Genomic DNA, 23,481 nt, shown 5'->3' with positions numbered 1-23,481 from the left:
ACAAGTATGTGCTTTAGGAAACAGGCAATGATATTTCAGTTTACACACAACACAGTTTCTTGATTGCAATGTTTCTTCCTAATGTGTTTAAGAGATTGTTTGATGCTCCAGTAATTAGCTTTGCTGATAGCTACAAGTTAGTTCCGTTCTATCATAAAATGGCTCAATCTTACACAGTGCTTGTTCAAATAAAAAAGATTTTCTTTCTGTGCCTCAAAATATTGTTTTGTCTGTCTCTGCCATATCTAACATATGACTCTTGAACTAGTCACCTGAACTGTTGAGTATTGGAATTCTTATACATGTCATGGTTGAGTTCTTGCTTTTGTTCAATATCCCCTTGTGGACTTTAAAGGAGTGACTGGCTAACAATCTAACTCTTGCTGAACACAACTGTTGTGGCCCAAATGACATAGAGCTTAGAACAGGCCAGTAACTAAACCAGGGAGCTTCCTGTACAACACAAACCACTGTGTTAATCAAAACAATATGAATGCAGTATTTAGCTTATAAGATGACAAATTTACTTTGGGTAGTTTGTTGCGTAACAGCAAAAGAAATCAGTACTGCTGCTGCACCACTAGAAATTGAACGTCTATCGAATTGGCTTGTAGTTGTTCATAACCTTATCCAAATTCTGGTGAAAGAGCCATTTAATTATTTGGACTAAATTTTAATGTCATTAAATGTGTTATGTAGCAATGCCACTCTTCTCTCCTGTCTCACCACTGGTTTGTCAGAGTCAAAAAATGTGGCGCTGGAACAAGCACAGCAGCTCAGGCAGCATCTGAGGAGCAGGAGAGTCGATGCTTCAGGCATAAGTCCTTCAAGTCTCAGACCCTTGCTGGGAGGTGAAAGAGTTCTATGCTTATAGTGTCTGAAGTAATGTTAGACATTGTCTACAAGAAATGCTGTGGAAAATAGAATACAAAAGCTGCTGACTGTGGGAGTTCAGTGTTAATAGTTTTCTCAGCAAGTGTGGACTGAGACAGTGTTCTCGAAGGCTGTTATCCTAGATGCTCCACTTCAACAAAAGTGCACTTCTTAGACATATCTCCAAGAGATCAGCACTTGCCTACTTCTGGCTTCTTGAGCATCTCCAATTTTAATCATTTCACTATTAGAAGCCAAGCCTTCAGCTGTTAAGGCTTTAGCTCACAGAATTTCCTCTATTTCCCTCCTTTACACCTTACTTTCTATGTCTTGAATGCTTCTTTAACCAAACTTTTGGTCATCTCCCCTAACCTTAATGGAATGGTGCCAAATGTTATTACATAAAACTCCAGCAAAATACCTTGGAACATATTACTACATTAAGTACAACTTGTTGCTCTGAGATTAGAGATAAAGCATGTTTTTGCAGCAGTTTAGAGGGATATTTTATGTCTGCTCTTGCTATACTTGACTGGAAGAGTACATGATGCCGATAGTAGGTGTTTGAAGTGCAAGGAGTTCTATACCCTGGCGCGCACAACTACTTAAAAGTTTAAGGTTCAACAATGTAAATGTGTCTCTTCTATTTTCACCCAAAATATTTCAGGTGGGGCACTAAATGTCCGGGTGAGATTTTTTGTAACAGACCCAAATGCTCTGCAGCAAGAACAGACAAGGTAGGCAATGTGCATGTAAGTACAACATCTGGCAGAATATCTCCATTGTGCACATGCAGAGCCTAGGAATGTAAATAGTGATATTTAGTCAATTGGCTATTGCTTAATGCACAAAATTTTAATGAATTGGAATTCCATTTTAAATTTCAGACTTGAATATGTAATTCAAAGCCTTGCGTTTAACACATTCTATGGTGTAGTTATCTGCATGATTTTAAAAATTTCAAAATCATAGTTACAGGCTGAATGAATTTCTATAAAATGGTTTATTTTTGAGAAATCCTAGAATAGTAGTAGTGTGAAAATGGGGGATAGTTAACTTGTCTTTGACTCCCAAAAGGTGCTGAGCAGGTTTTGTCCACTTCTGCTATGGGCACATTTCTTCAACTGTTGCATTTTCAGCCTGTTACATGCAGATCTCCATTCCATTCTGAAGAATCAGAGAATCCCTGCAGTTCTAAAACAGGCCACCTAACCCAGATGCCCCACCCTATCCCCATATTTATCAAGGCTAGTCCACCCAGCCTGCACATCCCTGGACACTACTGAGTAATTCAGCATGGTCAATCTACCTACCTGCACATCTCTGGACTGTGGGCAGAAACCTGAGCACCCAGCGGAAACCCATGCAGACACGGCGAGAACATACAACTTCACAGTCACCCAAGGCTGGGATTGAACTCAGGTCTGTGACACTGAGAGGTAACAGTGCTAACCACTCAGCCACTGTGCTGCCAATTTATATAGCAATAAAATATAGTAAATTAAAATACAGAAAATAAAGCAAAAATACAGAATCTCAACTCTTCCTTTCAGTTATAGAATCAGAATTATACATCACTGAAATTGAGGCTTTGGTCCAACTCATCCGCACCAGCCAGATATCGTAAACTCACATTTCACCTATATCTCTGTAAACCCTTCTTATTTGTGTACCCATCCAGATGCCTTTTAAATGTTATAATTGTACTCACCGCCTCCACCACCTGTGGCAGCCCATTGCAAACACGCACCACGTTCTCTCTGGAAAAGGCTGCCCCTTACATTCCTTTTAAATCTTTACCCTCTCATCTTAAATGTATGCCCTCTAGTTTTGGACTCCCCTGCCCTGGGAAAAAGTTCACAAGCCCGATGACAATCCAATAACACTTTTACTGAGACAGTGAGATACAGCTTGGATCATAGAAATCATACAAAAATAATTGCAAAAAAAAAAAAGTTGGCATTGCCCATTTCCTGCTAGAAGTACATTGGCTTTGGTGCTCAGTCATCTATCTTTTGTCAGATTTCTCAAGATTTAGTTTTGTTTTCTGTCTTTCCCCAGAAATGATCCAGTATGTCTTGAGCTTTGTTCATACAATGTCCATTATTCTGTTTCTTTTAAGAATTTATTTATGACTTTTGTCTGATTCTTGGTGTTGCCTCCCTGTGAACAATGCCACTAGAGTTTGATTCTTAGAAAATATGTTGATGTGTTTCTAAGATCCAGTTACTGTGTGACATGGAACCAGACTGTGGCCTTTAAATTGGAAAACACAAGCTTAGTTCTCATCTTTTATGTTGGAACATGATGTGATATAGATTGAGTTCTTAGTTGAATTATTGTTAGTAAGAGCATTATTGTCCAATTGAAAATTTTGGTCCAAACATTGCAGTCACTGACATCATTTCAGGAATAAGAAATGGTTTCAAAATCGCTATTGTTTAAGTCATTTATATCCTAAGAGACAACAAAGTATTATATGAAATTCAGTATAAGTTCCGAATTCTATATTCATGTGACTTAGTAAATTTGTTCCAGAATGTTGTTCTTGAAAAGTATCCCATTCAAACTTTGTAGATCTGAATGCTGATACGCGTTGGAATCCTCTGATTTTAAACAATATCTATGATTAGATTGTGCACTGATATTTAACATTTTCATCTACTTTTCAGGCACTTGTATTTTTTACAACTGAAGAAGGACTTTATTGATGGAAGGTAAATATTTTTTTTTTGAGCAGCATGCATTAGTTTAGCTGCAATGAACAGGTCGTAAGTTTTAACCTGTATTGATTCCTTTCAATAACTTTTCAATTTTAAATATTAAGCATGAATAATTCAAATGCATGTTAATGATCGGTACATCTACCGTGAGTGAAGAAATTGTCAAACTGAATGTGAACTTAAAACCTGATTTCAATTCATTTATTATGAGCAGGTGGTGGTCTGGTAGTAATGCCACTGTTATTAAGAGGCCCAGGGAAAGGTTTTGAGAACATGGATTCAAATCCCACAATCACACCTTGTTGAATTTTATTTCAATGAACTTTTCTGGTATTGAAGCTAATCTAACCACATTAAAATGCTCGAAGGAAGGAAGTCAATAGTTTTGGTACTAAAACTAGTCTAACATCCGGAAAGTCTGCCATTCTTACCCAGTCTGGTCTAAATGTGACTCTACATCCAAAGCAACCTGTGATCAACTCTTAACTGCCATCTGAAATGATCTAGCAATCACTCATTTAAGAATAATTAGGGGTGGACAGCATATGTTTGCAATGTCCATATCTTACATAAGAATTTTTTTAAAAATCAGGATAGCATATTTACATTATTGACATAATGACAATTCTACAGATATTTATCTGCGCATACATGTTACTAAATTGCAGCTTTAATCCAGAATATTAGCTAACAGCATAAAAGCTTAACATTTAAAAAAAAGACAAAAGGGGAGTGTCCTAGATTTGGGAGGATGGGCAAGGGCTGGTGTGAATGGTTGTGTTGAAAGGGTTAAATGCAGCATTGTTTCATGTGCCATGCAAACCTCAAGCAATTTGTGTACAATTGAGGCAATTATTCCATTATGATAGTGGTTAAGAAAATACTGTTTAGTTCATGAGCTTTTCCTTACCCTGAGTTATACTATGAGATCCTGTTTGGCAACTAGAACAAGCTGATGGGGCATTGGTTTAATGTGCCATTGAGAAAAATTGTACCTTTAACACTGCATTACCACCATAATGCTGTATTGAAGCATCAGCTAAATTGTTGTCCTGAAATTTCTAAAATAAGTTTCAAATCAGTGAACTTATTTACTTGTAAGAGGAATGTGACCACTCAGACACGTTGATATTTCCTGGCATCAGTATTTCTGCTGATTTCAAAAAGAATAGTCCTGTATTGCTAAAACTGCCTTCAAAAAGGTTTCTAATCTCTTCCCACACTTCTTTTCCCATAACCAATTTTAATCTTAGAAAATCTGACTGTCAATGCCTTGGCTTTTCTTTCAGTTTCCAGGGAAGATTCTCTGTCTTAATTATCCATGTTTCTCCATTTATAAGAATTAGCAGCAAAAGAAGAAGTCTGCTTCACAATACAATAAGATTTTTGAAACATAAGAGCACAAGTAACCCATTAAGCCTGCTTTATTATTCAGTACAATCATGGCTGATCATTCACTTTGATACCATTTCCTCCCATTAGTATATAAATATCTGTCAACCCTTAAACATAATCGTAGAGATGTACAGCATGGAAACAGACCCTGCGATCCAACTTGTCCACGCGACCAGATATCCTAAACTAACCTAGTCCCATTTGCCAGCACTTGGCCCATATTCCTCTAAATCTTTCCTATTCAGGTACCCTTCCAGATGCCTTTTAAATGTTGTAATTGTACCAGCCTCCACCACTTTCTCTGGCAGTTCATTACATACACGTGACACCCTCTGCATGAAAAGGTTGCCCCTTCGGTCCCTTTTACAAATTTCCCCTCTCAACCTAAACCTATGTCCTCTAGTTCTGGACTCCCCCACCCCAGGGAAAAAAACCTTGTCTATTTACCGTATCCATGCCCTTCATGTCACTCTCAGCCTCCGACGTTCCAGGAAAAACAGCCCCAGCCTATTTAGCCCTCTCCTTGTAGTTCGACCCTCCAACCCGAGCAATATCCTTGTAAATCTTTTTTGAACCCTTTCAAGTTTCACAACATCCTTTCTATAGGAGGGAGACCAGCATTGCACATACTATTCCAAAAGTGGCCTAACCAATGACTGAGCACTCTCAGCCCTCTGGAATATAGAATTCCAAAGATTCAAGACCCCTTTTCATTCAAGGACTTGTGCTTTCTATCTTCTAATCCAATGGCACCTTCTCAAATTTAGGGATTTCTGGAAAATTAAAACCAGTTGGTTGACTATCTCACTAGATGAGTGTGTGTTCCTGGAAAAGCACAGCAGGCAATTGGAGCAGATGTTGCATCATCTGCCGACATTTCCGCCACCTACAAATGGACCCCCACCACCAGGGATACGTTTCCTGGTCAGGTCCATCCCCCCCTAACAAGACACCCTCCCCTCCCAGCACCTTCCCCTACCACAGCAGGAATTGCAAAACCTGTGCCCACACCTCCCCCCTTACCTCTGTCCCAGGCCCCAAAGGAGCCCTCTACATCCATCAAAGCTTCGCCTGCACTTCCACACATTGTTATTTCTTGTATCCGTTGCTCCCGATGCAGTCCCCTCTACGTTGGGGTGACTGGACACCTTCTCGCAGAACATTTGAACATCTCTGGGACACCCACACCAATCAACCCACCACCCCGTGGGCAAACATTTCAATTCCCCCTCCCACTCTGCCGAGGACATGCAGGTCCTGGGCCTTCTCCTGCAAGACTCCGTCACACCCGATGCCTGGAGGAAGAATGCCTTAGTCTTCCGCCTCAGGACCCTTCAACCCCAGGGCATCAATGTAGACTTCACCAGTTTCCTCATTTCCCCCCCCCCCCCCCCCCCCCATACACAGTTCAACCTTCCGGCTCAGCACCGCCCTCATGACTGTCCCACCTGTCAATCTTCCTTCCCACCTGTCTGCTTCACCCTCTTCTCTGACTTATCACCTTTACTCCCATTTCCATCCAGTAATTATACTCTCAGCTACCTCCCCACCCCCACCCCATCCCCTCCCATTTATCTCTCCACCCCCAAGCCTCCAGCCTCATTCCGGATGAAGAGCTCCGGCTCAAAACGTTGATTTCCTGCTCCTCGGATGCTGCCTGACCTGCTGTGCTTTTCCAGTATCACGCACTCAACTCTGATCTCCAGCATCTGCTGACCTCACTGTCTCCAAGTATCTCACTAGCTACTTCTTTAAGATGAACATCGCAAGGGCTAGAGGTCTTCTCAACTTGCAGTTCTAATATTTTACTCAATACTATTTTCCTAGAGTTTGCAAATTTTCTGTGTACACTGAATTACGCAATTGTTATGGTGCAGAAGGAGACCATTCAGCCCATCGTATCTGCAGTCGCTCTCCTAATTTTCTATTTCTTCCACATAATGCAGCACATTATTGATAGTTAAATAGTCATCCAATGCCTTATTGATTTCCTGAATTCAACCCACCTCCACCATAGTTCCAAGCAGTATATTCTGTACCCTAACTACACATTGTGTGAAAAATTTCTCCTCTTGCATTTTGGTTCTTTTGAGGGCCAGAGGACACAGTTATAATCTGTTTGTTTGGGAACAGTTTCTCCCGAATCTATAAAACATATGTTAAGTACATATGATCTTCTGTTCACATGACATCAAGCATCAGAGGTTCGAGTTAAAGTTCAGTACTGCTATGTGGGATTGAAGTAGGGCTTTCAACCCAAATATGTCAGGGCCTGTTTTGAAAGGCTGGAACAGTAATGCAGATGAGTATTTGCAGAATGTGTACGTAGACCTGATTTACTGTCCCATTAAATTATTGATCACAGTACACCTATCAGGGTTAATCTTTTACTGCACCTTATTCCTGTTGATCAAGCATCATGTGAAAACAAAGTACTGTAAATGCTGGAAATGTAAAACAAGCACAAAGAATGCTAGAGAAACTCAGCAGACTTGGTGGCATCTGTAGAAAGAGAAGCAAAATTAACGTTGAGTCCATTATGACTCCTCTTCAAAGCAGAGATTGTTATGGGCCAGGCCAGACCCCCTCAAAATATTTTAAGAAGGTAGCCTAGACCTTAACCTTTTTCTTATTTTAAAGGTAGACGTGAAGTGGGTTTTCCAGGTGTTGATACTGGTCAAACCACTCGGCTTTAAACAAAATGCAATTTGTTTAAACACTATTGGAAATCTTAATTGAATATTCAATAAAGTAACTTACTTAATTAACTGTTCCAATATACTAACATCCCATAAACACACCCCCTGGCAAAAAGATAAATTCAAACACAGATTCTTAAAGGCAGGAGGGAACAACATCCAGAGAGATTTCAGAAACAGTCATTTAGGAATGATGTACTGAAGCTTACAACACTTTTTGGACTCAAACATCTTGTGACTGCTACAACTTAAAAAAAAAACTAGAATGCCTGAAGGCCATTCCCCTTCCATTGTGCAACTGTTTTACAAAAAAACTAAGTCCTCCTCTGATGTTGACTTAGGCAGTAGCCATTTTGCCACCTCTGTCTTTACAACCTCTTTTCAAAAAAAAGGACAAAATAATCTTTTAAAAAGAAAGCATGATCACAAGAAGAGACACACCCCAGACTCAGTATGTCAACTCTCTTTTTGTCTCCACATGCTGCCAGACCTCCTAAGTTTCCCCAGAATTCTCTTTGTAAGATCAAGTATTGTAGCAGTTCTTTGAGATGTTCTCGGGGGATCCAAGATGGTGGCGACCCAGCAAGTCTGAGTCTGTAGTGCTCCTCCCAAGACTTGGGCAAAGTGGGCCACCTGCCTCCACCACACTCATCAAATCACTTAAAATAGTTTTTACTTAATGTAATTAGTTGCTCTGTACTGAATTTAAACAATCTCATCTCCTGTAAAAATGACTAAAGGAAAGGGAGCCCGCAATTCTCAGCAAGCAGGAACCCCTCCCCAGCTGCAGCTGAGGCATTCGCAGCCGCCCCAGGGGACTTACCTACGGTGGCGATCCTCGTGGAAATAGTCTCCAAACTTGACACTAAGATCGACGCCTTCATCGAAGAGTCCTGGAGCCAGTGGGATTCACACTCAGTCGCGCTCCAAAAGCACGACCGAGACATCAAGGAACTCGAGTGCCGAGTTGGAGGGGCGGAGCTAAAGGCTGCGACCTCTGAGACTATAGCAGAATCGGCCGTGGATCGGGTCCAGACTCTCGAACAGCGAGTCCGGACCTAAGAGAATCACATCGAGGTCGTCGAAAAAATATTCATTTGCTGGGCCTTCCTGAACGGGAAGAGGAAGGCCAGCTTACAGTGTTTCTTGAGCAGTGGCTTCCACAGCTTTTAAATCTAAAGGCTGGATCAGGCCAGGTAAGGGTGGAATGGGCCTACTGGGTTGCAATACTCAGGCCCGGCTCGAACCAGCGCCTCCGCCCAGTCCTGTTCCGGCTGCAGACTATAAGGAGAGGCAGATGCTCTTAGAAGCTTCCAGAAATCTTGGGAAAGATCCCCAAGCCATGATTTATAAAGGATCCAAGATTACGTTATTCCATGACTTTTCTCCAGCTCTGGTCCGAAAAAGGAAGGCGTTTGATGAAGCGAAGAAGTGTTTAAGGGACTTAAATATTCAGTACTCCTTGCACTACCCAGCAACGCTATGCTTTAACCATGAAGGGTCCGTGTGTAACTTCGAATCGCCGGAAAAGGCCAGGAAATTTTTGGGGGACTCTTAGATAAATTGCAAGAGTTAATTGATGTTGTTTTGCTCTCCCCCCCCACTCCAGTTTACACCCCCTCCCCCTTTTTTTAACATTAATCCCTTTCTTTACCTTACTGTTTAATATTGTCTTTGGGGGGTGGGGAGAGGGGTTTATTTATTTGTACTCTACTTAGTGATTTTCTCCCTTTTTTTTATATAGAGATGTTCTCTTCCTACAGCCATTTTCTACCATGTCATTTTCTAAAGCTGTTCAAGATCTGTGTCCCTGGCACCTTTGATCACGTTTCTATAACATTTTAAATTCATGATTGGTGTTTGTTGTGTTGGATTTTTGAATTCCTTCGGGATGTTTCAATATGTTATCAAAGTACAAGCCATTGATGCTTTCCAAGGACTTCTGAAATTTATTAGGCTTAGTTCCATTTCCCTTAACACCGAATAGAACAGTGTTGTCTACTTTCCCTGATACATCCCCAAATCAATATACTCACCATTGACAACATTGAGACTTTCACTGGACTTGTTAGATGAAGGGATTGACCGTTTGAGGAGAGATTGAATAGATTAGTCCTGTATTCCTTAGAGCTTATATGCTTGAGATATGATCTAATTAAACCATATAAAATTCTTAAGGGTTCGATATGATCGAAGATGAGAAAATGTTTCCCTTGCTGGTAAATCAAATATCCAATCACATTTTCAGAACAAGAGGTCAATAATTTAGGACTGAGGACAGAAATTAACTTGAAAGGGTTTGAAACTTTTGGAAATGTCTACCATGAGAGCTGGGAACAATGTTGTTAGTCAATGATTCTACAAAAGATAGAAGGCAATAGATTTGTGGATACTAATGGAAATAGCAATTGCGTGGAAATATGGAGTTGAGGTAGACAAACAGAAACAATTTTGATCAATTATTGACCAAAATTATTGCTGATTATTTATAATCAGAGTTAAAAAGTCTTGTCCAACCCCTTACTACCTCTACATGTTTGTATGTTTTGATTCTGTAGCCCCTGTGTTGGTCAGGTATCCTAGAGACAGCTAGTATTTATGATCGGAGGTTCCCTGCTCTCCCAGATTATTTTGAAAATACTTGTAGTACAAGCTTTGGATGGCAGAAGCTTGTAGCCTGAACTTTGATTCATCTAATTGGTTGCAGTATACCTTGCTGGTTCCAGTCCTTGTGTTTAAATCAGTGTTTCCTTCCACAGAGCCTAAATGGAGGAAACATTCTTCATCCTTGCTTGTTGTGCCACTGTAGGGTTTTCAATTTCTTTGACTTCCAGGCTTAAGGCCCAATATAGAGCTTGATTGAAAGATGTAGATTGTGTTGTTTCTTTGAAGTAACTGATGATGAATGATTTTCAGAAGCTTTTATTGATCAACAACTTTAAAAAAAAAAAAATTTTCGTATGAAGTTGTGGAATTGCACTTTCATTTATTTCAATTAAATTGAAAAAAACGTACAGATGCACAAGGATGTTGCAAAAGACTTGCTTGATTATGTAACAGTGCAACTGCATAATAATGAGAAGTACTTGTTTAGACTCTATCATAAACTTGATTAGTGTGGTGCGTTTCACACATGGATGTTTAATGGATATGTGATTAACCATATGTTATCACATTACTCTGATAATATAAGCTCCAAGTTTGTGTTTTCCAGGTTACCTTGTCCTCACAATAAAGCAGCCTTCCTTGCTTCCTATGCAGTCCAGTGTAAGTAGTGAAAGTGCAGCATAATATTTTCAGTAATCCGACTATGATTTAGTATCTTTGGCATTTGATTATTTATTTATGTAAATAATGTTTTCTTTAGGAAATGTTTCAATATGCCTATTTTAATTATTTGTCAAGCTCTTCCTTGAACTTAACTTGAACTCTCAAATCTGTAAATTATAAACTTTTTAGAACAAAACTACCATTGTCACCCTAAAACTGTCCCCAGTTAGAATGAGTAACAGCCTATGTTGTGCAAATACGTACCTCGTGCTTTTCCATTTAAAAAGATCTACTGATTTCAGAAAAAGTCAGGCTTGCAGCAACAATTTGTATTCATGCTATCGTTGGGAATAATCTGACATCTTGATGAGCTCCAGAACACTACAGAAAAGTTGAGTTGTGAATGTTAAAAAAATTTGATCAATGTAGAACAAAATTCAGTTAGGACATGAATATGATCAAATGCTTGGAAATGTTCACTAATGAGTAAGAAACAGTTGGAACGGAACTAGCTCTGCAGAAATTTTGAGTCAGATATATATTTATCAGAAAGAGCAGCACGGTGGCACAGTGGTTCGGTGAATTGGCCATGCTAAATTGCCTATAGTGTTAGTTGAAGGGGTAAATGTAGAGAAACGGGTCTGGGTGGATTGCTCTTCAGAGGGTCGGTGTGGACTTGTTGGGCCAAAGGACCTGTTTCCACACTAAGTAATCTAATTTAAAATGAGCCATCAACTAAGGACAGCACGGTGGCTAGGTGGCTAGCGCTGCTGCCTCACAGCGCCAGAGACCCGGGTTCAGTTGTCGCCTCGGGCAACTGTCTGTGTGGAGTTTGCACGTTCTCCCCGTGTTTGCGTGGGTTTCCTCCGGGTGCTCTAGTTTCCTCCCACAATCCAAAGGTGAATTGGTCATGCTAAATTTCTCATAGTGGATTAGTCAGGGCTACCCATAGGGTGGGGGGGAATGAGTCTGGAAGATCTCTTTGGAAGGTCGCTCTGGACTTGTTGGACCGAAGGTCCTGTTTCCATACTGTAGGGAATCTAATCTAATCTTAAAAAAACTGTGTCACAAATAATGAGGCAAAAAAACTAGATAGGCACAAAGTTGATGGGAGATTAATAGTCACTTGGCAGTGCATAGAGCTGATTCTAAGGAATGTGCGGTGCAGGTCATTCACCAAAATGTTCAGCAGTGTGCCAGAGGTGGAAAATGCAAATAGAAAGATCATCAGTGCAATGACTATGCTGTGAAAAATACACCAAATCAATAATTTATCCAAACATTTAAGAACATGGATACTAAAAGCATTAGGAAATGTGGCAGGTAGAATATAATGGAGCTAAGTATGAAGTTACCCACCATAACAGGTGGAACAGTATTGCAAAATATTTTTAAATTGTGAGAAATTTTGTTGGGATGTACTCTTGTCCAAAAGAGCTTGTATGTCCTTATTCGTAAGTCACTGAGAGCTAGCATGCAGGTTCAGCAAGCAGTTAAGAAGAAATGGTATTTTGGCCTTCCATTGAAAGAGGTGTTTAGTACCGAACTAATAACGCCTTTCTACAATTGCATAGAACCTTGGTGAAACCCAATTTGGAATATTGTGTCCAGCTTTAGTTCTCTTATTGAAGAAAGGGCATAATTTCAATAAAGCAGTGCAGTGGAACTTCATCGCACTAATTCATGGGATAACAGAATTGTACTTTGAAGAGAGATTGAGGAACAAAAAACAAAGAAAATTTACAGCTCAGCAACAGGCCCTTCAGCCCACTAAGCCTAAGCCAATCGAAATCTACTGTCTAAACCTATCTCCCAATTCCTAGGCATCTATCTCTCTGCTCCCCATCTACTCATGCACTTGTCTAGACTCACCTTAAATGAATCTACCATGCCTGCCTCTATTACCTCTGGTGGCAATGCGTTCCAGGCACTTACCGCTCAGTGTAAAGTACCTGCTGTGTATATCCCCCTTAAACTTTTTGCCTCTCACCTTGAACACGTGACCTCTCGTTATTGAGTCCCTCACTCTGGGAAAAAGCTTATATCTATCTGCCCTGACTATACCCTTCATGCTTTTGTAGACCTCAATCAGTCCCCCCCCAGTCTACATTTTTCTAATGAAAACAATACTAACCTACTCAACCTCTCTTCATAGCTAGCACATTCAATACCAGGTAACATCCTTGTAAACCTCCTCTGCACCCTCTCCAAAGTGTCCACATCCTTTTGGTAATGTGGTGACCAGACCTGTACATAGTGTTCTAAGTGCGGCCGAACCAATGCCTTGTACAATTTTAACATGACCTGCCAGCTCTTATACTCACTACCCTGTTCAATGAAGACAAGCATACCATATGCCTTCTTGACCACTCTATCCACTTGTGCAGCCACCTTCAAGTTACAATGGACATGAACTCCCAGATCTCTCTGCTCAGCAACTTTTCCCAAAGCTCTTCCGTTTACAGTTTAGTTTGCTTTAGAATTAGACTTCCCAAAATGTATTGCCTCATATTTGCCTGGATTGAACTCCATCTGCCACTTCTCCGCCTAACTCTCCAGTCTATCTATCCTGTATTCTTTGACAGTCCCCTCTGCTTTCTGCTACTCCACCAATCTTCGTGTCATCTGCAAACTTGCTGATCAGACCAACAATGCCACCTTCCAGATCATTATGTATATGACAAACAACAGTGGCCCCAACTGCACTGATCCCTGTGCTACACTGCTGATCACTTTTCTCCATTTCAAGAAATTCCCTTCAACTACTACTGTCTCCTGTTGCTCAGTCAGTTCTTTATCCATCTAGCTAGAACACCCTGCACACCATGTGACTTCACTTTCTCAATTAGTTTACCATGCCTTACTAAAGTCCATGTATGTGACATCAACAGCCCTTCCTTCATCTATCAACTTGGTCACTTCCTCAAAGAGCTCTATTAAGTTGGTAAGGCACGATCTACCCCGCACAAAACCAGGTTGTCTATCACTGATAAGCCCGTTCTTTTCCAAACATAAATAGATTCAGTACCTTCTCCAGCACCTTTCCCACCACTGACGTTAGGCTCGCTGGTCTGTAGTTACCTGGAATATCCCTACTACCCTTCTTGTACAGGGGGACAACATGAGCAACCCTCCAGTCCTCCGGCACCTCACCAGTGTTTAAGGATGCTGCAAAGATATCTGTCAGGGCCCCAAATATTTCATCATTCGCCTCCCTCAGCAACCTGGGATAGATCCCATTTGATCCTGGGGATTTACCCACCTTAATATCCTTTAGCCTACTCAACAGATCTTCACTCCTTATGACAACGTGATCCAGAGTAAGCAAGTTCTTTTCCAGCACCACTCTAATCTAAACAAATTCTAGTTCTAATCTCAGCATTCTTCACCTCTCGTTCCTCAGTGAACACTGATGTGAAGTAATCATTGAGAATCTCTCCCATTTTCTCAGGTTTGACACACAACCTTCCTTCCTTATGCTTTAGTAGACCAACCCTTTGTCTGGTTATCCTCTTGCTTCTTATATAAGAGTAAAATACAGGAGATGGCCTGTATTCTCTAGAGTTTAGAAGAATGTAAGTTGATCTCATTTGACATTTAGAAAATTCTTAGTGTTGGACGGGAGAGTTGCAGAAAGGATGTTTGCCCTGATCTGGGGTTGTAGAACCAGGGAGACATTCTCAGGATAAATGTCAAAACTATTTAGGACTGAAGTGAGGAATTTCTTTACTTATGGGGGAAGTGAAACTTTTGAATAGTCTTGGATGAGAAAAGGAAAGGTACTATAGTCAAGGTTGTGGATGACTCAAAAATTGGTGGGAAGGCAAGCAATGAGGGTGACACAAAGTCTGCAGAGGGATGTTGACATATTAGATGAATGGACAAAAACTTGCCAGGAAGAATATGATGTGGAGAAATATAAGATTATGGAGTTTGGTCGGAAAAATATCGCTGAATGTTATTTAAATGGAGAACGACTATAGCAAGCTGTGGAATAGAGCTATTTGGAAATCTTCGTCTATGAATCACAAAAAGCTAGCAACCAGGTTCAGGTAATAGGAAGGCAAAGGAAACATTAGTCTTTATAAGCCATTCTCTTTGAAATAAAAGTCTTGCTAAGACATGTAAGGCACTAGTCAGACCACAGTTGGAATACTGTGAACAGTTTTGGCTCCCTTAATTCAGGAAAGATATACTGACATTGGAGGCAGTCAAAAGAAAGTTCACTAGGCTGATACCAGGGTATGGAGGGACTGTCTTTATGAGGAGGGCTTGAGCAGATAGGGCATGTACTTGTTGGAATATAGAAGAATGAAAGGCAACCTTATTGAAACATACAAGATTCTTAGAGGACTTGACTGGATAGATATGGAAAGTGAGATCATAGCTGGTCTGATAATTCTTAATGCCACTTTCCTCTTTCTTTGCCAAAACTCTTGATTCCTTAGTGATTAAAAATTTGGCTATCTCAGCCTTCAATATACTTAAATGACCAAACCTCAACAGGCCTTTGCTGTAAAGAATTCTACAAATTCATTATCCGCACATAAGAAATTCCTCCCCACTTCAATCTTAAAAGTGCAACCCAATATTCAAAGATTATGTTCTGTGGTCCTTGACACACGCACAAAGAAAAATCTCATTTCTAAAAAAACGGCAGATTTTTTGGTGATTTTGATTTCATCTGAAGCTAACTATTATTCACTGTTTAATACAAAATTGCACAATGCAAATTGAATAAAATTCCATAAAAGCAGAGATATTATTGAAGCTGTGAGAAATCCTAGTCGAGGTGGTTTTTAGCCTCAATTTTCCAGTTGCAGGAGTCGCTTAAAATGAATGAAATATGCAAAGGAACCTGGACTATTTGCTTAAAAAATGAAGAGTGTGATGGAATGGTAACAATTATATGCATATTAATGGTTGATTAAACCTTACAGCTGAACTTGGAGAATACAATCCTTCTGAGCATCAACCTGGCTATATAGAAAACTTCCACTTTATACTCGATAAAAACCAAGAATTTCGAACTAATGTGATGTCCTTGCACAAACAACACAGGTAGAACCAAAGTGCTTTCATTAAAGGACTATAGTAAAAATAAACTAATTAGTTTCTAATTAGCTTTTTTAAATTGTAGTGTTTTAAAATTTTACACAATTGTAACTTAATAATTACTTAATTTCACTTTGCATCCATTTTATCTGGTCCGTTGTTACAGTAATGCCAGTATATCACTTAATGTCTTCTGTAGACTAACAACTGTTTGGATATAACCTCAAATTGTGTTTAGTAGTGAATAAACTAACTCAATAAAATGTTCTTCAGTGGTGCTGTTGAGATCTATTTGCAGCTCAGTCTTAGTTCATTAACTTGTTTAATGCAAAGTTCTGCACATAAATCTTTGACACAGTAAATTTAATTTTGTATTATGTAAAATGCTGTGATATTTTAGAACTGTTGTGCAATCCTTTTCTGTTGTTCCCATGGCAATCTTGTTTTTTTTTAAATTCATTTTCTAGAGATCTTAAACAAACAGAAGCAGAACTTGGTTACCTGAGTATAGCAAAAACCCTTGAATTTTATGGCGTGGAATTGCACAATGCAAGGGTAAGCCTGTCACTGCAAATGATCAACTTTGTAATTGATTTTTATTCCAATTTGTGGAAATGTGATTGATTAAAATTATTTGGGGCAATTTGCTGTTTCTCAGCCTTCAAATTCTCCTCTCTCCACAAATAAATCGAAAGTCATGTTACTGAGCTTAATTAGAATGCAGTTTTGGGTTTCTCATCTTGTTGCTAGATCTACATTATTTCCTGATACACTCTTTCACCAGCATTGGAAAGAAGAATTAGCCTGCTTTTCATTAATTTGTGAGATAGAGTTCTGTTGTGGTTTTTCATGCCTTTTGGAAAAAAGTGTTTTTTTTTTAACCATGTCTTATGCTTCCTTTGTGCAGTGACCTTAAAGGTGCAGGGTAGGTTAATAACCAGACAGTATTACAATAGGAGATCCATTAGTGTAAGGTTGACACTGTTTAAACTGAGCCTTATTCCCCTATGAATAGTGGAACTGACTAATATAATAAATGCAATCTTGCACCAAAAGGAAAAAAATGTTTGCGCACATTATTTAATTTCAGCAAAAAAATTTTGCATAAAGCTTGCCTCCTTTCATCTGTAATAAATGACATCGAAAGTAAAAGCAAAATATTGAGATGCTAGAGATCTAAAATAAAACAAAGCATTGGAAAAATTTAGCAGGTCTAGTAGCATCTGTGAAGAGGAAAGCAGAGTTAACGTTTAGAGTTCAATGTGTCTTGTCTTAGGACATTTCAGTTCCAAAGAAAAGCCATTTTGGACTCAAAAATGTTAACTATGTTTCTCTTTCCTCAAATGCTGTTAGACTTGCTGAACCTGTCCAGCACTTGATGTTGACATCCATCATAAAGGTAGTTTTCTTCTCATTTGGGTAACATCCACAGTGTGTATGCTGCTTTTTGGGATGTGCCCTCAGTTTTATGTTTGTCATTCTTTACGGCAGTCTGGCATTACAAAACCTTAAAAACATTACATAACCGCTCATAAAGGAGCTGTTTCCTACAAATCCAAATTGTGGAAGAAGAGTAATTCGATTTATTTCTACCATATTTTTTATAAACTATTTGGCATTTTGTTCATGAAGGTGATGAATTTCAAAAGTTAGAAGAAATAGAAACTCCTCAATTCTGTATTCAATATGTTTAATTGATTGATTTGAGAGAATCAGGATGAGATGTCCTCCTGTACCCAACAAAGCAAATAGAGCAGACAGTAGAGATCCCTGAACTTTAGAATACATATGTTGAGAGAATCCACCCGTAGGTGATTCAGAGGAGGACAACAAATATTGCATTTAATTAGCATGGTCATCTTTTAAGTATTCCCTGTATGGACTAAAGAGTCCTAGTTTAATTGTGATTCATCGTATCTTAGATAACTTGATTTTCTCTACACTTGCTAGAAGCTTGGCTATCTCTGTGTTCTTGGCTATCAGAACTGAGTACAGTTTTTAAGGTGTGAGTTGATGACGGTATTTTGATTGGGCTATTTTTTGTAACTTGGATTTTACTGTTGGATAGCTGTTTAGTTTAGTATTTTATCGTTCCTTGATTGGTTCTCTGCAAAATTTATGATTGTTGAAGATCCAAAGTTTGCTTTGGCTTCATAACTATTTTAACACTTCTGATGGTTGTATGTAATCTGTTTATCCTTTTTATTTTTATACTTGGCAACATGAAATTTTGTCTGCCATTGTTCTACAGAATTAATATTTGTCTTGACCATTCTTTAATTTCTGAACTTTCTCCTCTAATGGCACTGACCTTCCTAGTTTAGTATCATCTGCAAATGTAGCTACTTTTTGAATGCAAGCAATTTATGTACACTAGAAGCAATAATTGAACTAGTATTGAGCTACTTCATTCAATATTTCCTCTCACTTTGCTGCTGCACCACAATCATAATTTCCTGTTGCTTTACCAATTTCTTATAAGTTTCCATGATTTAAACTGAATCCACAGAGTTTGGGATAAATTAACAGCCTCTCACGTAAGACTTCATCAAAAGTAAACCAGAACATAGCACTGTGCCCATAGCACTTGGTTCCCACTTCCTCAGAAGTTGATCAGGCTTATCTCCTGCTTCTCAATCTATGCTGATTGCTATTAATTAAATTACTTATTGCACAGATGATCAATATGTATGCTGTTATGGATTAGTTGTGTTTTTTCATAATGACTATCTAATCTGACCTCTGTGAAATTGGCCATAATTGCCTTTTTTTCAAACCATCTGCTGAAGCATTCATTCATAACTTTGTCACCTTCAGACATAACTATTCCAATGCTCTCCTGACTAATCTTCCATCCTTCACCATCTACAATCTCTAATTTATCCAGTTTCATTCAGTTGTATCTTGGCCCACAGCAAATTACACTCCCCCATCCCCGCTATAATTTAAAAAAAACCTCAACCAGTCTCAAGAAAGCCACCAAGTCAAGTGTTATCCTGTCTGAGAAATTGACTTCCTCATGAAAAGGTATGATGTGCTCAAATCTCTTCAATTCTTATTGCTGTATCTACTCAATATATTGTCTACATTGCCTGCCTTACAGACCTGGGCATATTGTTGTGAGTTACTCGTTTATTTATTTTAGGATCAAGGCAATTTAGAAATAAAGATTGGGATATCCTCTGAAGGACTGCGTGTCTATCGAAATATGGCTCGAATCAGTTTTTATCCCTGGTAATGATTCTTAGTTATTTGGCTTGTGTTACTTGACACGGTATGGTATGAATATTCCTTAAGTTTCAGATATTTAGTTGTTTATCTGAATACAGTACCTTCTTGAAAGGAGTACTTTTAGGCCATTCTAAGAGTACATTTAATGTCTTTGCTTTGTGAGCTGGTGGTGGGGGAGAAGAGAGATGCAGACAGTTGGCTTTTGCATTGAAGAGCATTTATTTTGCCTTTATTATTGATTTTTGTCACATGGGGGGGCAAACATCTGTTCTAAGATTATTACGTGTCGCTTCCTCCAGTGTGCTGTAATTTAAAATAAATTGATGCAACAACTGGCCTCTCCCATTCACATGTAAATCCCATACACAATTTTTGTTGAATCTTGAGCATTTGACATGTTTCAATAAGGGCGCACCTCATTTTTCTATACTTCAATCTACTCAATATCTCCTTATAAGCAAATCCCTCCATACCTGGAATCTCCTAGTGAACTTCTTTAGACTGCCTCCAATGCCAATTCATTTTTCCATAGATTAGGAAACCAAACCTATTCACAATAATTTAGATGTTGTCTGATTAGTGCCTTCTATAGCTTTAGAAAGACTTTGCTACCTTCATACTCTATTCCCTTTGAAATGAAGGACAATGTTCTATTTGCCTTTCCTATTATACGCTGAACTGGGGTGCCAACATTTTATGCATGAGGAATGCCAAATCCCTCTGTGCTGCAAGTTTCTGCCGGCTGTCTGTGGGAGTGTGTCTCTCTGCCCCTCTCCCTCTGGCTTTGCTGCAGTCTCTTTGTCGCAGTCTCTGTCTCTTCACCCCGTCCCAACCACCATTAAACAACAATCTCCTAATCTTCCTGCCAAAGTGCATCACCTCACATTTTCCAACTATTTCATTGTATTTCATCTGCCATGCTTTTGCCCACTCATTTCACCTGCTTATATTCCACTGTTGATTTGGTGTCATCCTCAGTTTTGCCTTCCTGCCTGTTCTTGTGTCATCTACAAAATGGCTAGAATATGTTCACTTGCGTCATTCAAGTCACTAATATATATTTTTAAAAATTGTGGCCACAGCATTGATCCTTGCAGGACTCCTCATAACAAATTGCAATTGTGAAAATGTACCCTTATCCCAACTTCATCTTCTATTAGTTAGCCTGTCTCCTGTCCCTGCTAATGTACTACCCCCAATACCATAGCTCATCACTTATTAAGTTGCTTTATGTGTAGTATCTTATCAAATGCCACCTTGGAAATTGAAATGTATTGCATCCTTATCTCCTTTATCTATGATGAGGAGGTGCCAGTGTTGCACTAGGGTGGACAAAGTTAAAAATCACACAACACCAGGTAAAGGTCTGACAGTTTTGTTTGGATGTACTAGCTTTCGGAGCAGCTTGCAAATATACCTGTTGGACTATAACCTGGTGTTATGATTTTTAACTTTTTCCTTTACCTAGTCTACTTGTTACCACTTCAAACAATAAATTTCTCAGACCTGTCATAAAATAGTCAATAGAAGAGATCTTATAGCCATTGTCAGATTTTTATTTTTGCTGATTTATTCCATTTAAAGTTATTGCTCAATAAAAATCAGGAGAGTCGTAATATAGACTCATGACGATTTTCATCATTTTTACAAAATAGCATGAAGTCAAGATTGACTCTATTAAAAACAAATTTCCCCTAAGTGTTCTTAACATTGTATTGTATACTTTTTGCCATTCTGCCAATTAAAACCTTTAGTTTCAGTAATGCAGAAATCCAGATTTTTTTTTAAATGGCGGTATATTTAGAATATTCTTCTTTCAGGGTAAATATAACAAAGATTTCTTTCAAGAGGAAACGTTTCTTCATTCAGCTAAGGGAAAAACCTGTAAGTACTGTACATTTATATTGTAATCAAAAGATGTGCTTGTGTAGTTGATTAGATTTTCATGATGAATAGCAGGTCTCATGTGCTGTGCAATTTGGGAGTGTATACAGCTTGATAGCATTTGGGGATTTCATACCATATAGGTGGTGATAACGGGATCAGCAACTGCAGTAAGTAAATGCCAGCTTACACTTATACATGATGGCATTTGCGACCTTTTGCTGGTGCTTTTAACAAATGAGCAGCTTTTATTTAACACCTATTTTATATATATATAAAAAGACCTTGGAGTGCAGGTCCATAGCTCCTTGAAAGTAGAGTCGCAGGTAGATAGGATAGTGAAAAAGGCATTTGGTATGCTTTTTCTAATTGGTCAGATTATTGAGTACAGGAGTTGAGCGGTAATGTTGCGGCTGTACATTGGTTAGGCCACTGTTGAAATATTGCATGCAATTCTGGTCTCCTTCCTATCAGAAAGATGTTGTGAAACTTGATAGGGTTCAGAAATGATTTCCAAGGATGTTGCCAGGGTTGGAGGATTTGAGCTATAGGGAGAGGCTGAACAGGCTGGGGCTGTTTTCCCTGGAACATCGGAGGCTGAGGGGTAACCTTATAGAGGTTTACAAAATTGAGGGGCATCGATAAGATAAACAGACAAAGTATTTTCTCTTTGGTCGGGGAGTCCAGAACTAGAGGGCATAGGTTTAGGGTGAGAGGGGAAAGATATAAAAGAGACCTAAGGGGCAACTTTTTCACGCAGAGCGTGGTACATGTATGAAATGAGCTACCAGAGGAAGTGGTGGAGGCTGGTACAATTGCAACATTTAAGAGGCATTTGAATGGGTATGTGAATAGGAAGGGTTTGGAGGGATATGGGTCGGGTGCTGGCAGGTGGGACTAGATTGGGTTGGGATATCTGGTCAGGATATGGGTTAGACCGAAGGGTCTGTTTCCATGCTGTACATCTCTATGACTCTTTATACATTATCCATTCTGAATTGTAAAACTGAAAATATGCAGCAACTATGCTACAAAGAGATTGATATATGGTTATCAGGACTGCTTGGTAGGGTTGGATTTACTGCACGAGGAGCATGTCTGCACTTTGCTAGTGCTGAATGATATGAGGTTTTCACAAGCTAAGTATATTGTAGTATGTCCCATCATGGAAAAGATCTTTTATAAATAGATTTTGAAAGGTGAAACAAACACGTGACAATGTGACAATATTGCAGGACTAGGGTGGGATTAACTTTTAACTCACTGTTGGATAGCTGGTATTTTTTCAGTGAAGATGGAGGAAGCAGAGTATTAGGTGGAGGTGGTGTAATATCCAGTACCTTTATCTCTATAAATATTGGTGTTTTATGGTTAGTTCTTAGAAATAATAAGATATTAGTTGGCTTCCGAAATTCATGTTATACTAGTTCCAAATTTCTATGAAAAGACTTTTACAGATCTGAATTTAAAGAATATAATCCATAACCAGGCAATCATCAAAACTTAATGTCGTACAAGATAGTGCAATGCATGTCACATATAGGAAATTGTGTGAATTCTAACTAGAGGGTAAGGATAGAAGGATAGAGCAGATGAATGCGTGGCTGAGGAGCTGGTGTATGGGAGAAGGATTCACATTTTTGGATCATTGAAATCTCTTCTGGGGTAGAAGTGACCTGTACAAGAAGGATGGATTACACCTGAATTGGAAGGAAACTAATATACTGGCAGGGAGATTTGCTGGAGCTGCTTGGGAGGATTTAAACTAGTTTTTGTTTGTGGGGGGGGGGGGGGGGTTGGTGGTGTGCGGTGGTGGGGTGGTGGGTGTGGGGAAGCCAGGGTGATACTGAGGAAAGAATCAATCTGAGACTGGTACAGTTGAGAAAGTAAGTGATTCAAACAATCAGCAGGCGAGAACAAGGTAGGACTAATAAATTAAACTGCATTTATTTCAATGCAAGAGACCTAACAGGGAAGACAATGAACTCGGGGCATGGTTAGGAACATGGGTCTGGGATATCACAGCAATTACAAAAACGTGGCTCTGGGATGGACAGGACTGGCAGCTTATTGTTCCAGGATACAAATGCTATAGGAAGGATAGAAAGAGAGGCAAGAGAGGAAGGGGGAGTGGTGTTTTTGATAAGGGATAGCATTACAGCTGTGCTGAGGGAGGATATTCCAGGAAATACATCAAGGGAAGTTACTTGGGTGGAGCTGAGAAATAAGGAAGGGATAATCACCTTATTGGGGTTGTATTATAGACCCCCAAATAGTCAGCAGGAAATTGAGAAATAACTGAAATCTCCTTACAAATTTTTCCGTAAGAATAATAGGATGTTTATGGTAGG

At 39.2% G+C, this 23,481-nt stretch overlaps 1 protein-coding gene across 5 annotated transcripts in view; it reads left to right on the top strand.

The window, feature by feature from the left end:
- LOC140480570 (tyrosine-protein phosphatase non-receptor type 3-like) overlaps positions 1–23,481 on the top strand; it is a 220,608-nt gene that overhangs the window by 74,643 nt on the left and 122,484 nt on the right. For 3 of the 5 annotated variants that reach the window (XM_072575577.1, XM_072575574.1, XM_072575576.1), the window contains 7 exons: positions 1,541–1,610; positions 3,546–3,590; positions 10,905–10,957; positions 15,901–16,021; positions 16,483–16,570; positions 19,161–19,249; positions 21,067–21,130. In XM_072575577.1, the coding sequence (XP_072431678.1) occupies positions 1,541–1,610; positions 3,546–3,590; positions 10,905–10,957; positions 15,901–16,021; positions 16,483–16,570; positions 19,161–19,249; positions 21,067–21,130 (530 nt within the window). Of the gene's footprint in view, positions 1–1,540; positions 1,626–3,545; positions 3,591–10,904; positions 10,958–15,900; positions 16,022–16,482; positions 16,571–19,160; positions 19,250–21,066; positions 21,131–23,481 lie in introns of all 5 variants that reach the window. The other 2 variants (XM_072575579.1, XM_072575578.1) reach the window with 1 other exon arrangement.

This window comes from Chiloscyllium punctatum, chromosome 8 (genome assembly GCF_047496795.1).
Source record: "Chiloscyllium punctatum isolate Juve2018m chromosome 8, sChiPun1.3, whole genome shotgun sequence".
Lineage (NCBI taxonomy): Eukaryota > Metazoa > Chordata > Chondrichthyes > Orectolobiformes > Hemiscylliidae > Chiloscyllium > Chiloscyllium punctatum.
This window is presented reverse-complemented; position numbering and strand designations above follow the sequence as displayed.